The sequence below is a fragment of the Salmo salar genome, chromosome 26, assembly GCF_965601325.2.
Source record: "Salmo salar chromosome 26, fSalSal1, whole genome shotgun sequence".
NCBI classification, from domain to species: Eukaryota; Metazoa; Chordata; class Actinopteri; order Salmoniformes; family Salmonidae; genus Salmo; species Salmo salar.
The window spans coordinates 43,888,682-43,907,399 of NC_138316.1; the positions used below are offsets into that span (position 1 = coordinate 43,888,682).

At 44.4% G+C, this 18,718-nt stretch overlaps 1 protein-coding gene across 1 annotated transcript in view; it reads right to left on the reverse strand.

The window, feature by feature from the left end:
* Positions 1 to 18,718, reverse strand: part of LOC106596840 (dual specificity mitogen-activated protein kinase kinase 5) — a 176,332-nt gene that overhangs the window by 124,281 nt on the left and 33,333 nt on the right. Inside the window, exons 9-13 of the mRNA XM_045707997.2 lie at positions 13,278 to 13,317; positions 11,334 to 11,402; positions 10,359 to 10,440; positions 9,256 to 9,317; positions 6,235 to 6,283 (exon numbers count right to left, since the gene is read on the reverse strand). Of these exons, the coding sequence (XP_045563953.1) occupies positions 6,235 to 6,283; positions 9,256 to 9,317; positions 10,359 to 10,440; positions 11,334 to 11,402; positions 13,278 to 13,317 (302 nt within the window). The remainder of the gene's footprint in view (positions 1 to 6,234; positions 6,284 to 9,255; positions 9,318 to 10,358; positions 10,441 to 11,333; positions 11,403 to 13,277; positions 13,318 to 18,718) is intronic.

Genomic DNA, 18,718 nt, shown 5'->3' on the forward strand with positions numbered 1-18,718 from the left:
AATCTACTACCTTCCACCTCACTGACCTCTGTGTAGAATCTACTACCTTCCACATCACTGACCTCTGTAGAATCTACTACCTTCCACATCACTGACCTCTGTAGAAACTACTACCTTCTACATCACTGACCTCTGTAGAATCTACTACCTTCCACATCACTGACCTCTGTGTAGAATCTACTACCTTCCACATCACTGACCTCTGTAGAATCTACTACCTTCCACATCACTGACCTCTGTAGAATCTACTACCTTCCACATCACTGACCTCTGTAGAATCTACTACCTTCCACATCACTGACCTCTGTAGAATCTACTATCTTCAACATCACTGACCTCTGTAGACTCTACTACCTTCCACATCACTGACCTCTGTAGAATCTACTACCTTCCACATCACTGACCTCTGTAGAAACTACTACCTTCTACATCACTGACCTCAGTAGAATCTACTACCTTCCACATCACTGACCTCTGTAGAATCTACTACCTTCCACATCACTGAACTCTGTGTAGAATCTACTACCTTCCACATCACTGAACTCTGTGTAGAATCTACTACCTTCCACATCACTGACCTCTGTGTAGAATCTACTACCTTCCACATCACTGACCTCTGTAGAATCTACTACCTTCCACATCACTGACCTCTGTGTAGAATCTACTACCTTCCACATCACTGACCTCTGTATAGAATCTACTACCTTCCACATCACTGACCTCTGTGTAGAATCTACTATCTTCCACATCACTGACCTCTGTGTAGAATCTACTACCTTCCACATCACTGACCTCTGTGTAGAATCCACTATCTTCCACATCACTGACCTCTGTAGAATCTACTACCTTCCACATCACTGACCTCTGTATAGAATCTACTACCTTCTACATCACTGACCTCTGTGTAGAATCTACTACCTTCCACATCACTGACCTCTGTATAGAATCGACTACCTTCCACATCACTGACCTCTGTGTAGAATCTACTACCTTCTACATCACTGACCTCTGTGTAGAATCTACTACCTTCCACATCACTGACCTCTGTGTAGAATCGACTACCTTCCACATCACTGACCTCTGTAGAATCTACTACCTTCCACATCACTGACCTCTGTAGAATCTACTACCTTCCACATCACTGACCTCTGTAGAATCTACTACCTTCCACATCACTGACCTCTGTGTAGAATCGACTACCTTCCACATCACTGACCTCTGTAGAATCTACTACCTTCCACATCACTGACCTCTGTAGAATCTACTACCTTCCACATCACTGACCTCTGTAGAATCTACTACCTTCTACATCACTGACCTCTGTAGAATCTACTACCTTCCACATCACTGACCTCTGTAGAATCTACTACCTTCTACATCACTGACCTCTGTAGAATCTACTACCTTCTACATCACTGACCTCTGTAGAATCTACTACCTTCCACATCACTGACCTCTGTGTAGAATCGACTACCTTCTACATCACTGACCTCTGTGTAGAATCTACTACCTTCCACATCACTGACCTCTGTAGAATCTACTACCTTCCACCTCACTGACCTCTGTAGAAACTACTACCTTCTACATCACTGACCTCTGTAGAAACTACTACCTTCTACATCACTGACCTCTGTAGAATCTACTACCTTCCACATCACTGACCTCTGTAGAAACTACTACCTTCTATATCACTGACCTCTGTAGAATCTACTACCTTCCACCTCACTGACCTCTGTGTAGAATCTACTACCTTCCACATCACTGACCTCTGTAGAATCTACTACCTTCCACATCACTGACCTCTGTAGAAACTACTACCTTCTACATCACTGACCTCTGTAGAATCTACTACCTTCCACCTCACTGACCTCTGTGTAGAATCTACTACCTTCCACATCACTGACCTCTGTGTAGAATCTACTACCTTCCACATCACTGAACTCTGTGTAGGATCTACTACCTTCCACATCACTGACCTCTGTGTAGAATCTACTACCTTCCACATCACTGACCTCTGTAGAATCTACTACCTTCCACATCACTGACCTCTGTGTAGAATCTACTACCTTCCACATCACTGACCTCTGTATAGAATCTACTACCTTCCACATCACTGACCTCTGTGTAGAATCTACTATCTTCCACATCACTGAACTCTGTGTAGAATCTACTACCTTCCACATCACTGACCTCTGTGTAGAATCTACTACCTTCTACATCACTGACCTCTGTAGAATCTACTACCTTCCACCTCACTGACCTCTGTGTAGAATCTACTACCTTCCACATCACTGACCTCTGTAGAATCTACTACCTTCCACATCACTGACCTCTGTAGAAACTACTACCTTCTACATCACTGACCTCTGTAGAATCTACTACCTTCCACATCACTGACCTCTGTGTAGAATCTACTACCTTCCACATCACTGACCTCTGTAGAATCTACTACCTTCCACATCACTGACCTCTGTAGAATCTACTACCTTCCACATCACTGACCTCTGTAGAATCTACTACCTTCCACATCACTGACCTCTGTAGAAACTACTACCTTCTACATCACTGACCTCAGTAGAATCGACTACCTTCCACATCACTGACCTCTGTAGAATCTACTACCTTCCACATCACTGAACTCTGTGTAGAATCTACTACCTTCCACATCACTGAACTCTGTGTAGAATCTACTACCTTCCACATCACTGACCTCTGTGTAGAATCTACTACCTTCCAAAACACTGACCTCTGTATAGAATCTACTACCTTCCACATCACTGACCTCTGTGTAGAATCTACTATCTTCCACATCACTGACCTCTGTGTAGAATCTACTACCTTCCACATCACTGACCTCTGTGTAGAATCCACTATCTTCCACATCACTGACCTCTGTAGAATCTACTACCTTCCACATCACTGACCTCTGTATAGAATCTACTACCTTCTACATCACTGACCTCTGTGTAGAATCTACTACCTTCCACATCACTGACCTCTGTGAAGAATCTACTAACTTCCACATCCCTGACCTCTGTGAAGAATCTACTACCTTCCACATCACTGACCTCTGTGTAGAATCTACTACCTTCCACATCACTGACCTCTGTGTAGAATCTACTACCTTCCACATCACTGACCTCTGTGTAGAAACTACTACCTTCCACATCACTGACCTCTGTAGAAACTACTACCTTCCACATCACTGACCTCTGTAGAAACTACTACCTTCAACATCACTGACCTTTGTAGAATCTACTACCTTCTACATCACTGACCTCTGTGTAGAATCTACTACCTTCCACATCACTGACCTCTGTAGAATCTACATCACTGACCTCTGTATAGAATCGACTACCTTCCACATCACTGACCTCTGTGTAGAATCTACTACCTTCTACATTACTGACCTCTGTGTAGAATCTACTACCTTCCACATCACTGACCTCTGTGTAGAATCGACTACCTTCCACATCACTGACCTCTGTGTAGAATCTACTACCTTCCACATCACTGACCTCTGTGTAGAATCTACTACCTTCTACATCACTGACCTCTGTAGAATCTACTACCTTCCACATCACTGACCTCTGTAGAATCTACTACCTTCCACATCACTGACCTCTGTAGAATCTACTACCTTCTACATCACTGACCTCTGTAGAATCTACTACCTTCTACATCACTGACCTCTGTAGAATCTACTACCTTCCACATCACTGACCTCTGTGTAGAATCTACTACCTTCTACATCACTGACCTCTGTGTAGAATCTACTACCTTCCACATCACTGACCTCTGTAGAATCTACTACCTTCCACCTCACTGACCTCTGTAGAAACTACTACCTTCCACATCACTGACCTCTGTAGAATCTACTACCTTCTACATCACTGACCTCTGTAGAATCTACTACCTTCCACATCACTGACCTCTGTAGAAACTACTACCTTCTACATCACTGACCTCTGTAGAATCTACTACCTTCCACCTCACTGACCTCTGTGTAGAATCTACTACCTTCCACATCACTGACCTCTGTAGAATCTACTACCTTCCACATCACTGACCTCTGTAGAAACTACTACCTTCTACATCACTGACCTCTGTAGAATCTACTACCTTCCACATCACTGACCTCTGTAGAATCTACTACCTTCCACATCACTGACCTCTGTAGAATCTACTATCTTCCACATCACTGACCTCTGTAGACTCTACTACCTTCCACATCACTGACCTCTGTAGAATCTACTACCTTCCACATCACTGACCTCTGTAGAAACTACTACCTTCTACATCACTGACCTCAGTAGAATCTACTACCTTCCACATCACTGACCTCTGTAGAATCTACTACCTTCCACATCACTGAACTCTGTGTAGAATCTACTACCTTCCACATCACTGACCTCTGTGTAGAATCTACTACCTTCCACATCACTGACCTCTGTGTAGAATCTACTACCTTCCACATCACTGACCTCTGTGTAGAATCTACTACCTTCCACATCACTGACCTCTGTAGAATCTACTACCTTCCACATCACTGACCTCTGTGTAGAATATACTACCTTCCACATCACTGACCTCTGTAGAATCTACTACCTTCCACATAACTGACCTCTGTAGAATCTACTACCTTCCACCTCACTGACCTCTGTAGAATCTACTACCTTCCACATCACTGACCTCTGTAGAAACTACTACCTTCCACATCACTGACCTCTGTAGAATCTACTACCTTCTACATCACTGACCTCTGTGTAGAATCTACTACCTTCCACATCACTGACCTCTGTGTAGAATCTACTACCTTCCATATCACTGACCTCTGTAGAAACTACTACCTTCTACATCACTGACCTCTGTGTAGAATCTACTACCTTCCACATCACTGACCTCTGTGTAGAATCTATTACCTTCCATATCACTGACCTCTGTAGAAACTAATACCTTCCACATCACTGACCTCTGTAGAATCTACTACCTTCTACATCACTGACCTCTGTAGAATCTACTACCTTCTACATCACTGACCTCTGTAGAATCTACTACCTTCCACATCACTGACTTCTGTGTAGAATCTACTACCTTCTACATCACTGACCTCTGTGTAGAATCTACTACCTTCCACATCACTGACCTCTGTAGAATCTACTACCTTCCACATCACTGACCTCTGTGTAGAATATACTACCTTCCACATCACTGACCTCTGTAGAATCTACTACCTTCCACATAACTGACCTCTGTAGAATCTACTACCTTCCACCTCACTGACCTCTGTAGAATCTACTACCTTCCACATCACTGACCTCTGTAGAAACTACTACCTTCCACATCACTGACCTCTGTAGAATCTACTACCTTCTACATCACTGACCTCTGTGTAGAATCTACTACCTTCCACATCACTGACCTCTGTGTAGAATCTACTACCTTCCATATCACTGACCTCTGTAGAAACTACTACCTTCTACATCACTGACCTCTGTGTAGAATCTACTACCTTCCACATCACTGACCTCTGTGTAGAATCTATTACCTTCCATATCACTGACCTCTGTAGAAACTAATACCTTCCACATCACTGACCTCTGTAGAATCTACTACCTTTCACATCACTGACCTCTGTGTAGAATCTACTACCTTCTACATCACTGACCTCTGTGTAGAATCTACTACCTTTCACATCACTGACCTCTGTGTAGAATCTACTACCTTCTACATCACTGACCTCTGTAGAATCTACTACCTTCCACATCACTGACCTCTGTAGAATCTACTACCTTCCACCTCACTGACCTCTGTATAGAATCTACTACCTTCCACATCACTGACCTCTGTGTAGAATCTACTACCTTCCACATCACTGACCTCTGTGAAGAATCTACTACCTTCCACATCACTGACCTCTGTGAAGAATCTACTACCTTCCACATCACTGACCTCTGTAAAGAATCTACTACCTTCCACATCACTGACCTCTGTGAAGAATCTACTACCTTCCACATCACTGACCTCTGTGAAGAATCTACTACCTTCCACATCACTGACCTCTGTGAAGAATCTACTACATTCCACATCACTGACCTCTGTGAAGAATCTACTACCTTTCACATCACTGACCTCTGTAGAATCTACTACCTTTCACATCACTGACCTCTGTAGAATCTACTACCTTCCACATCACTGACCTCTGTAGAATCTACTACCTTCCACATCACTGACCTCTGTGAAGAATCTTCAGGCTCCATAGATAGGTTAGGCCTTTCACTACCTGAAGACAGATAGGAGATATGGAGTTCAGAATTCAACAATACCCAGAACCACTGCTTTCAGAAACTGGTGGGCTAACTCATTTGGTAAACCATTTATATACAGGTCCTTCAGAAAGTATTCACACCCCTTGGCCTTGACTTATTCCACATGTTGTTGTTACAGCCTGAATTCAAAATTAATTAAATATTTTTTTTTCTCTCACCCATCAACACACAATACCCTATAATGTCAAAGAGAAAAAATGTTTTTAGAAACTTTAGCAAATTTATTGAAAATCAAATTCAGAAATATCTAATTTACTTAAATATTCACACCACAGAGTCAATACTTTGTAGAAGCACTTTTGCCTGTGAGTCTTTCTGTGTAAGTCTCTAAGAGCTTTCCGCACCTGGATTGTACAACACGTGCCCATTATTATTTCCAAAGTTCTTCAAGCTCTGTCAAATAGTTTTTTGATCATTGTTAGACAACCATTTTCAGGTCTTACCATAGATTTTCAAGTAGATTTAAGTCAAAACTGTAACTCGGCCACTCAGGAACATTCACTGTCTTTTTTGTAAGCAACTCCAGTGTAGATTTGGCCTTGTGTTTTAGTTTATTGTCCTGCTGAAAGGTGAATTCATCTCCAAGTGTCTGGTGGAAAGCAGACTGAACCAGGTTTTCCTCTAGGATTTTGCCTGTGCTTGGCGCCATAATCCTGAAAAACTCCCCAATCCTTAATTAATTAACATGATGCAGCCACCACTATGCTTGAAAATATGGAGAGTGGTACTCAGTAAGGTGTTGTATTGGATTTGCCCCAAACATAACACATTGTATTGAGGACAAAAAGTGAATTACTTTATTGCAAACAGGATGCATGTTTGGAATATTTTTATTCTGTACAGGTTTCCTTCTTTTCACTGTCAATTAGGTTATTATTGTGGAGTAACTACAATGTTGTTGATCCATCCTCAGTTTTCTCCTAACACAGCCATTAAAATCTGAAACTGTTTTAATGTCATCATTGGCCTCATGGTGAAATCCCTGAATGGTTTCCTTCCTCTTTGGCAACTGAGTTAGGAATGACGCCTGTATCTTTGTAGTGACTGGGTGTGTTGATACACCCTCCAAAGAGTATTAATAACTTCACCGTGTTCAAAGGGATATTCAATGTCTGCTTTTTTTTTTTTTTACCCATCTACCAATAGGCGCCCTGCTTTGTGAGGAATTGGAAAACCTCCCAGGTCTTCGTGGTTGAATCTGTGTTTGAAATTCTCTGCTCGACTGAGGGACCTTACAGATAATTGTATGTGTGGGGTACAGAGATGAGGTATTAATTCAAAATTAATGTTAAATACTATTATTGCACACAGAGTGAGTCCATGCAACTTATTATGTGACTTGTTAAGCAACATTTTACTCCTGAACTTATTTAGGCTTGTCATAACAAAGGGGTTGAATACTTATTGACTCAAGACATTTCAGCTTTAATATGTAAAAAATGTATAAAATCATAATTCCACTGACATGAGGGGTATTGTGTGTAGGCCAGTGTAAAAAAAATATATTTAATCCATGTTGAAATCAGGCTGGAACACAACATGTAGAATAAGTCAAGGGGTGTGAATACTGTGTGAAGGCCATGTATCTGCTCATTGATCATGGACTGTACACAACATGCTTACTAGTCCAGAGCCACAGAGTTGCATAGCTACTTTGTATCTTTACGTTCTTGATATCAAAACCATTTGCTTTTATATGACTACAGCGAGCAGCAAAGACTTTAAGGATTCACATATTTTGGTTTATTATTGAGAAAGAAGATTCGACCACAAAACAACGTGCCAAATCTACTTCTCAATTCAGACAGAATCAAAAGATCTGATTGGACTGTGACTCTGGTGCCAAAACAACTGGTGTGCATACGCAGCATCCATCTCGCCCTCCCGGGTGCTTTTCCCAGCGATAATTAACAGCTCTGACAGTGAGAGAGGGGGAAGAGAGGGAGGAGAGCTGTGAATGAGAATTAACGCTGACTAAATAGCTGTCAATGTTTGATTACAGGCTGAATCAGAGGGAGAGGGGCTAATAGAGGTGGAAACGCCCACGTTAGGCTGAATCAAACGCTCCTCTGTGCTGTGATGCTTGAGTGTGTGTGTGTGTGTGTGTGTGTGTGTGTGTGTGTGTGTGTGTGTGTGTGAGAGAGAGAGTCCATTTCATCCCTTTCTCACTGATGAAGGCTACTTGGGAGATTCACACCTGTTGGCCACACTTGCCAAAATGGGTAAACTTTACCCGCAAGAGTCTCAAAGTTATTAATTGAGTTATTATTTACTGAATTGGACAGAATGATGAATTGTAGGCGATTTGTCAAACCTGTAATTCCCATGCAAAGCTACCTGATCCATTGTCTTCCTAGGTGATGCTTTACAGAATGAGTCTCATTTTAAATAGCTGTGGTGAGTTCTAGAATATGAGAGTCTCATTTTAAATAGCTGTGGTCAGTTCTAGAATATGAGAGTCTAATTTTAAATAGCTGTGGTCAGTTCTAGAATATGAGAGTCTCATTTTAAATAGCTGTGGTGAGTTCTAGAATATGAGAGTCTCATTTTAAATAGCTGTGGTCAGTTCTAGAATATGAGAGTCTCATTTTAAATAGCTGTGGTCAGTTCTAGAATATGAGAGTCTCATTTTAAATAGCTGTGGTCAGTTCTAGAATATGAGAGTCTCATTTTAAATAGCTGTGGTCAGTTCTAGAATATGAGAGTCTCATTTTAAATAGCTGTGGTCAGTTCTAGAATATGAGCGTCTCATTTTAAATAGCTGTGGTCAGTTCTAGAATATGAGAGTCTCATTTTAAATAGCTGTGGTGAGTTCTAGAATATGAGAGTCTCATTTTAAATAGCTGTGGTGAGTTCTAGAATATGAGAGTCTCATTTTAAATAGCTGTGGTCAGTTAGTTTGAAAGCTGAAAGGCTGTTCACTCACCGCCACAGAGATCCTACCCAACACATGTTCTGGGATCCTCCTGTATACGTCCAGAGAGCCACCTGCGCGCGCGCACACACACACACACACACACACACACACACACACACACACACACACACACACACACACACACACACACACACACACACACACACACACACACACACACACACACACACACACACACAGTTGAGTGTTGATGGACGCATGCTGACAGGTCGTCCATCGAGGGAGACAATGTGTTATAACTGAGAAATCACTGTGTTAAATTCACACACACACACACACTCCCACCCTTGTAGCTTTTAGCAAAGATGCATGCTAGCCCCTAGCCACTGAAGATGACAGTCTTCCTCTAAGTAGAAGTGTAAATGGATACAGGGTGGTAAGAGGTTTGACATTCCAGCTTTCATAGAGCTCTGGATGGGAGTGGAGTAAAGGCCTCAGCTAGCCACAGCCACAGCCTCAACACTAACACTCACCCCAGCCAGCCTCAACACTCACCCCAGCCAGCCTCAACACTCACCCCAGCCAGCCTCAACACTCACCCCAGCCAGCCTCAACACTCACCCCAGCCAGCCTCAACACTCACCCCAGCCAGCCTCAACACTAACACTCACCCCAGCCAGCCTCAACACTAACACTCACCCCAGCCTCAACACTAACACTCACCCCAGCCAGCCTCAACACTAACACTCACCCCAGCCAGCCTCAACACTAACACTCACCCCAGCCAGCCTCAACACTAACACTCACCCCAGCCAGCCTCAACACTAACACTCACCCCAGCCAGCCTCAACACTCACCCCAGCCAGACTCAACACTCACCCCAGCCAGCCTCAACACTCACCCCAGCCAGCCTCAACACTCACCCCAGCCTCAACACTAACCCCAGCCTCAACACTAACCCCAGCCTCAACACTCACCCCAGCCTCAACACTCACCCCAGCCTCAACACTCACCCCAGCCTCAGCCTCAACACTCACCCCAGCCTCAACACTCACCCCAGGCTCAACACTCACCCCAGCCTCAACACTCACCCCAGCCTCAACACTCACCCCAGCCTCAGCCTCAACACTCACCCCAGCCTCAACACTCACCGTCCATATACTCTGTGCATATGGAGATCCTGTTCTCTACAAAGAAGGCACTGTAGAAGGTTATAATGTAGGAGGAATCACACTGCAAAACAAAAAGACAATTAACACAGTTCATCCACTCATTAATTAACATTGACGCATGTTGCAGTATTTATTGTTGAACTGTTTAGTTAGCCCATTTCACAGTCTACCTCAGAAGAAAAGGAGAGGTCTGGGGTAAATTATTGAGAGGGCTTATCAGCAATCACGTGTTCCTGCCTCGTGCGTGCGTATATCGACAATCCCTGGCTTGCCACACAGGAGGAGAGGAGATCCACTCAGATAAAAGGTGCTCCATGAACTAGTCTAAAGTAACAGAGTAGACTAAACAGGTCTGGCAGGTCTGATAAGAGAGGCTTCAGCTGGGGGAGAGATCTGACTACATGATTTGGGCCAGTTGGGGGAGAGGTTTGACTACATGATTTGGGCCAGTTGGGGGAGAGATTTGACTACATGATTTGGGCCAGTTGGGGGAGAGATTTGACTACATGATTTGGGCCAGTTGGGGGAGAGGTTTGACTACATGATTTGGGCCAGTTGGGGGAGAGATTTGACTACATGGTTTGGGCCAGTTGGGGGAGAGGTTTGACTACATGATTTGGGCCAGTTGGGGGAGAGGTTTGACTACATGGTTTGGGCCAGTTGAGGGAGAGGTTTGACTACATGGTTTGGGCCAGTTGGGGGAGAGGTTTGACTACATGATTTGGGCCAGTTGGGGGAGAGATTTGACTACATGGTTTGGGCCAGTTGAGGGAGAGGTTTGACTACATGGTTTGGGCCAGTTGGGGGAGAGGTTTGACTACATGGTTTGGGCCAGTTGGGGGAGAGGTTTGACTACAAGATTTGGGACAGTTGAGGGAGAGATTTGACTACATGATTTGGGCCATATGGGGGAGAGATTTGACCAGTTTGGGGCTCTAGAGAATAGAAGCTGACCTTGTAGAGGATCTCCAACTCGGACATGATCTGTTTCTGTAGCTCCACTGTGATGTCCAGAGGAATGACCTGTAAAGTCACAAGCACAGCCCAAATGAGATACCAGTGTAACCAGTGCACTGGTTAATATGCAAGCACGCACACACCGCTAAAGCACTTCAAAAACACACACAGAAACATTTAAAGCAATGTACATTATTATTATAATGGAACTATGGGTCAAAATAATCCTGCACTGGTGGTAACAAATGACCTAGAAACCTTGTAGAGAAACTCATGATTCTTTCATGCCAACCTATCTGGATAGTGTGGATACCATACGGTAAATGGGCACTACCAGGGGTGTGAATTCTGATCTGGCCGCACTGAGCTTAGCTAATAGCTACAACAGTGGCACGCTAGCATTAGCAAAGATTAGCTAAACTTGCAGCTTATCATTGATTACAGGTTATAGAGAGAAGGGAGTAGCTACATGTAAACATCATTGATTACAGGTCAGAGAGAGAAGGGAGTAGCTACATGTAAACATCATTGATTACAGGTTAGAGAGAGAAGGGAGTAGCTACATGTAAATATCATTGATTACAGGTTAGAGAGAGAAGGGAGTAGCTACATATAAACATCATTGATTACAGGTTAGAGAGAGAAGGGAGTAGCTACATGTAAACATCATTGATTACAGGTTAGAGAGAGAAGGGAGTAGCTACATGTAAACATCATTGATTACAGGTTAGAGAGAGAAGGGAGTAGCTACATGTAAACATCATTGATTACAGGTTAGAGAGAGAAGGGAGTAGCTACATGTAAACATCATTGATTACAGGTTATAGAGAGAAGGGAGTAGCTACATGTAAACATCATTGATTACAGGTTAGAGAGAGAAGGGAGTAGCTACATGTAAACATCATTGATTACAGGTTAGAGAGAGAAGGGAGTAGCTACATGTAAACATCATTGATTACAGGTTAGAGAGAGAAGGGAGTAGCTACATGTAAACATCATTGATTACAGGTTAGAGAGAGAAGGGAGTAGCTACATGTAAATATCATTGATTACAGGTTAGAGAGAGAAGGGAGTAGCTACATGTAAATATCATTGATTACAGGTTAGAGAGAGAAGGGAGTAGCTACATGTAAACATCATTGATTACAGGTTAGAGAGAGAAGGGAGTAGCTACATGTAAACATCATTGATTACAGGTTATAGAGAGAAGGGAGTAGCTACATGTAAACATCATTGATTACAGGTTAGAGAGAGAAGGGAGTAGCTACATGTAAACATCATTGATTACAGGTTATAGAGAGAAGGGAGTAGCTACATGTAAACATCATTGATTACAGGTTAGAGAGAGAAGGGAGTAGCTACATGTAAACATCATTGATTACAGGTTAGAGAGAGAAGGGAGTAGCTACATGTAAACATCATTGATTACAGGTTAGAGAGAGAAGGGAGTAGCTACATGTAAATATCATTGATTACAGGTTAGAGAGAGAAGGGAGTAGCTACATGTAAACATCATTGATTACAGGTTAGAGAGAGAAGGGAGTAGCTACATATAAACATCATTGATTACAGGTTAGAGAGAGAAGGGAGTAGCTACATGTAAACATCATTGATTACAGGTTAGAGAGAGAAGGGAGTAGCTACATGTAAACATCATTGATTACAGGTTAGAGAGAGAAGGGAGTAGCTACATGTAACGAGGGTCAAGGAGGTACCCATTACATCTACCTTCCATTCCACTCCAATAGATTAGATTACTGGTAGAATTACAGAGCATGAGAACAAAGTGGAAATATGAACCAATGAGAGAGGGGGGGATCACAGAGGTTGAGAAGCATAGAAAATGAAAGAGGGAGGGGAAAAGGACAGAGGTAGAGATACAGAAGAAGACTAGTGTAGTTGAACGTGAAAAGGTTACAGCAGTACATCTGTTGATCTCACCTTCACCGCCATCACTCTGTTGCCGAGAAGATGGTACGCTCTGTGGGAGAGAAAGAGAGAAAACATTAACATAGCTCAACAAAGAATACGCCAGCGCTTCAGAAAAGTCCCTACTAAACTATTTCACACATTAAAACAACCCCTGTTACTGTTCATTCATCCGGGCCTTTAAAGTCATCATGTGACTGAAAATATGTTGAGTGGAAAAGGATTTGGATGAACATCACTACATTCAGAATGGACATTCAGTAGAGAGGTCCAGACTAAACATGCTTATTCAAATCAGCCATCCACAATTTTCCTAGTTGGTGAGTTATAACATGAAGAAAGGGGTGTTGTCATAAAGGAAACCGTAGAATCCAAATGAGCATGACAACATGTCTCTTAGTCTAACAGTATTTCCATCATTAAAAGGTCAGAGGTCAAAACAATAGCCTTCATGACACATGGCCATTGAGGCCAGTCAGTCCTGTATCGTCACAGTTCTCCAGACAGGTTTCAGGTGGCAGGTAAACCAAACAGCCAAGGAGCGCCGGCTGGCCTAGCCGACCTTAATGATTTAATTATGAAACTCCTTAATGCCCACCGTCGGGTTTAGTTACCGGGCAAGAGGGTCGGTTTACCAAAAGCGCCAATGTCTCAACATCCAATCCTCTTGTCCCCGTGGAACAGCTGCCGGGGGTGAGGGGCACAGGGAGGGCGTACGTCACCAGTTTGTTTACGACAGCCAGGTATACTGGATACCTCCCGCGGTTTCACCTGTCAACAGGGTAGGCCGGCGTGTATGTGCTCAGACCAGGGTGTGTGATTAAAATGTGGTAGATAGGAGCATCGTGTTACACCTCTAAACTGGCCCTTTAATTAATGACACCTCTTAGTGTCTCGTCTGGGTCGTCTGATAACTACCCTCCAGTCAGGACAAACATTAGTCTATCCCTCGAATGCCGGGCGCTCAGCGCTGGACGTACCAACACACTGTTTCTATTTAGATATTTATTGACAATGGAATTTTTAACTTGGTTTTAGCTTTATATGTAACAACTTCGTATCATAAGGTTTACTATAAGCATTCATGTCAGGTACTGGGTCCTAATTAGAGCTGAGTCTTAAATGCATGAAGACATTATAATGCATCAAGCACAGGTCCTTCGTAGGAACGGCTAACACTTTTTCCATCCCTGACTGTTTTCAGGTGAACACTCCTTTAGGGCTGGAAAAGGCCTCGGTGTATTTGAGGTGTACTTTCACCTTTTAGTTTTGATGTCTTACTCCTCCTTTAAGCTACAATCAATATCAATTAAGCACGACTACTGGTTCTTAATTAAGACAAGAGGAAGAAGTTAATTGAGACCAGAGCGGAGAGCCAGAGATGTTAAATACTGATTGGACTGATTCTGTGTGTAGCAAACGAACAGAGCAAGTAATCATTATTTTATCACACTGAACATGTTCAGGTTCACAGGAAAAACCTGCTGACTCACTCAGGAAGATGTTCCTTTACGATGACACAACTTTGTGCCTTGTCGTGATTAGTAACTGCTTGGAGGATAACCTCTCTTTTGTCACGTCTGCACCATTCTGTCACTAATGAACCGGGAAACTAGGGGACATGCAGGTGAACCATAACAACAGCTGTTGTGAAGATACAAGATCACATTTAAATCTAACAGTCCCCTCAGGATGAGTGTGTCACTTCTACCAGGCATTTTAGTAGCCTAATGTTCCCCAGAATGCCTTCCTCTACTCCCCAACAGAGTGATGACACGACGACAGTACAACCTCACTGTTAGAGTGAGTGAGTAGTCGAACTCCAGTCTCTGTCCTCCATGCAGCCTGTAATGTGGTGGGCCCAGTAGATCCACTGTCCTTGATGCCCCTCAGGGCCAACCCTCCACCGGTGAGTTACAGTGACAGGCCTGGTGACTAGAGGACCTGGGAGCAAGGTTACCCAGCCGCCCGTCCCCACCCCCTCTTCCCCCCGTCCTGACCCCAGTAAACGTGCCCCATTGCCTGGATCTTATTTACACTCCAGCCCCTGGTGTAATAAAAGCTCCACCATGCAGTATTCATGGGCCTGGCTGGCTCTCTAAAGCGGCCCCCGAGCGGGCGGTCAGGGCTGGAGCGGTTGGTTTACAGTGCCACAGGGGTGGCAGGCAAGGCGACCTCTCTTCCAGCCAGACACTCTCACCTGAGACGGCCCAACCAGAACGACCACAGCGACTGCCAAACAGAGACTGACCTACCTAAGTTAAGAGTACATCGCTCTGCAGATGAAGAGGCTAGCCGGTACGACCACACCACTACAAAGTCACAAAGATGAGACATTACACAGACCCTCAACTATGAATATAAACAGAGGTTATATCCCCATGGTTATCAGTGGTGTCAGTTTCCCAGTCACCTGAGACCACGAAAAGCAGAGACAGAGGTGACGGAGGGAAGGAAAAGCAGAGACAGAGGTGACGGAGGGAAGGAAAAGCAGAGACAGAGGTGACGGAGGGAAGGAAAAGCAGAGACAGAGGTGACGGAGGGAAGGAAAAGCAGAGACAGAGGTGACGGAGGGAAGGAAAAGCAGAGACAGAGGTGACGGAGGGAAGGAAAAGCAGAGACAGAGGTGACGGAGGGAAGGAAAAGCAGAGACAGAGGTGACGGAGGGAAGGAAAAGCAGAGACAGAGGTGACGGAGGGAAGGAAAAGCAGAGACAGAGGTGACGGAGGGAAGGAAAAGCAGAGACAGAGGTGACGGAGGGAAGGAAAAGCAGAGACAGAGGTGACGGAGGGAAGGAAAAGCAGAGACAGAGGTGACGGAGGGAAGGAAAAGCAGAGACAGAGGTGATGGAGGGAAGGAAAAGCAGAGACAGAGGTGACGGAGGGAAGGAAAAGCAGAGACAGAGGTGATGAGGGAAGGAAAAGCAGAGACAGAGGTGATGAGGGAAGGAAAAGCAGAGACAGAGGTGACGGAGGGAAGGAAAAGCAGAGACAGAGGTGACGGAGGGAAGGAAAAGCAGAGACAGAGGTGACGGAGGGAAGGAAAAGCAGAGACAGAGGTGACGGAGGGAAGGAAAAGCAGAGACAGAGGTGACGGAGGGAAGGAAAAGCAGAGACAGAGGTGACGGAGGGAAGGAAAAGCAGAGACAGAGGTGATGGAGGGAAGGAAAAGCAGAGACAGAGGTGACGGAGGGAAGGAAAAGCAGAGACAGAGGTGATGAGGGAAGGAAAAGCAGAGACAGAGGTGATGAGGGAAGGAAAAGCAGAGACAGAGGTGACGGAGGGAAGGAAAAGCAGAGACAGAGGTGACGGAGGGAAGGAAAAGCAGAGACAGAGGTGACGGAGGGAAGGAAAAGCAGAGACAGAGGTGATGGAGGGAAGGAAAAGCAGAGACAGAGGTGACGGAGGGAAGGAAAAGCAGAGACAGAGGTGACGGAGGGAAGGAAAAGCAGAGACAGAGGTGATGGAGGGAAGGAAAAGCAGAGACAGAGGTGATGGAGGGAAGGAAAAGCAGAGACAGAGGTGACGGAGGGAAGGAAAAGCAGAGACAGAGGTGATGGAGGGAAGGAAAAGCAGAGACAGAGGTGACGGAGGGAAGGAAAAGCAGAGACAGAGGTGATGGAGGGAAGGAAAAGCAGAGACAGAGGTGATGGAGGGAAGGAAAAGCAGAGACAGAGGTGACGGAGGGAAGGAAAAGCAGAGACAGAGGTGACGGAGGGAAGGAAAAGCAGAGACAGAGGTGATGGAGGGAAGGAAAAGCAGAGACAGAGGTGACGGAGGGAAGGAAAAGCAGAGACAGAGGTGACGGAGGGAAGGAAAAGCAGAGACAGAGGTGACGGAGGGAAGGAAAAGCAGAGACAGAGGTGATGGAGGGAAGGAAAAGCAGAGACAGAGGTAGATTGGTAGAGCATGGTGTTTGCAACGCCAGCATGGTGTGTGTGCAACGCCAGGGTTGTGGGTTCGATTCCCACGGGGGGCCAGTACAATTTTTTTTTTTTAAATGCATGAAATGAAATGTATGCATTCACTACTGTAAGTCGCTCTGGATAAGAGCGTCTGCTAAATGACTAAAACTGTAAAATGTAAAGGAAAAGCAGAAACAGAGGTGATGGAGGGAAAGGAGAGAAAACAGAGGTAAAAAAGGAGCTTAAATAAACCTTGACGTGGTCAGGTGCTAAACAGACCAGGCATTTCAACCCTACTTTATGGCCTGCAGCTTAAGCTATAGTAACCAACTAACACATTAACAGGCAGAAATGTACCTGCTCCCCACGTCTAAATCAATGGGAGATCAATAAGAAAACAACTAGGCTGGGGGACTTTGGGAGAGGCCATGCCGGTGTCTAAGTGGATGTAACTGCATGTAAATGTACTTGTTCTAATTGCGCAGGTCCATCAGGCACGGAATGGCCACCTGTCCCCACACTAGTTATTTATAACCTGGTAGGACAGGCTGGACCTCAGAGAGGGAGAGTAGGAAGTCGTAAAAAAACAAGGGACAACATTGATGGATCACCAGGTCAGAGACACAGAGGATAGCCAAGGTGTCAGCAACATCCAATTGAGTGTAAATGTCCGTGGGTCATAAACAGGGTTAAGGGTTAAAGGTGGAGAGCCTTAAGTGGAGCTATTCACACTAGATAAGCTTAATATAAACCAGGCCAATAGGGAGACGGAGGAGAGATAATGACCTTCTTCAGAGGAGACCATGTTCACATTACAACATTTACTTTCAAATGAGGAGACTGGCTGGGGCGTTTTATTTATTTACTCTTATTTTAGCAGGTAAATTCTCATTTACAGCAATGACCTGAGGAATAGTTACAGGGGAGAAGAAGGGGGGATGAATGAGCCAATTGAAAGCTGGGGACGATTCGGTGGCCAATTTAGTCTGCTCCCCACAGTCTTGGAGGCAGTAAGTATGTATAAGGATGTGTGTGTGTGTGTACAGTATGCGTAGATAATCATGTGTGTGTGTGTGTATAATATGTATGTCATTGGGTTAGCAACACTTCATACTCTGACATATAATAGCAGCAGTACAAAACACAAAGCCCAACAGAGAAGCCCACCAAATTATTTTTAAAGAAAGCAATTTACAGTAATACTCCAGGTGCCTTACTCTGTGGGGAAAAACCCTCTGTGCATGTTTGACGGTCAAAGTGGTTTGTGTTTTACATTAACCAAAAGTGTTTAGGGTAGAGGTGACATAGGACACAAGAATACAGATATTACAGGCCCTATTTTCCCCTTAGGGCAGCGCCCTGTGTTCGTACAGATATCCACACACGCTGGGTCCCCTTGCTGTCCCCAGCCTGGGACCAGGAACAACTGGGCTCTCTCTCCATCTGCTGTGTACAACACATTAACATCTGAAGGCACAAGCAGTGGTCTGGGATTCACATGCAGAACAGACAGACAGATGGACAGACAGACAGACAGACCAGAGGAGAT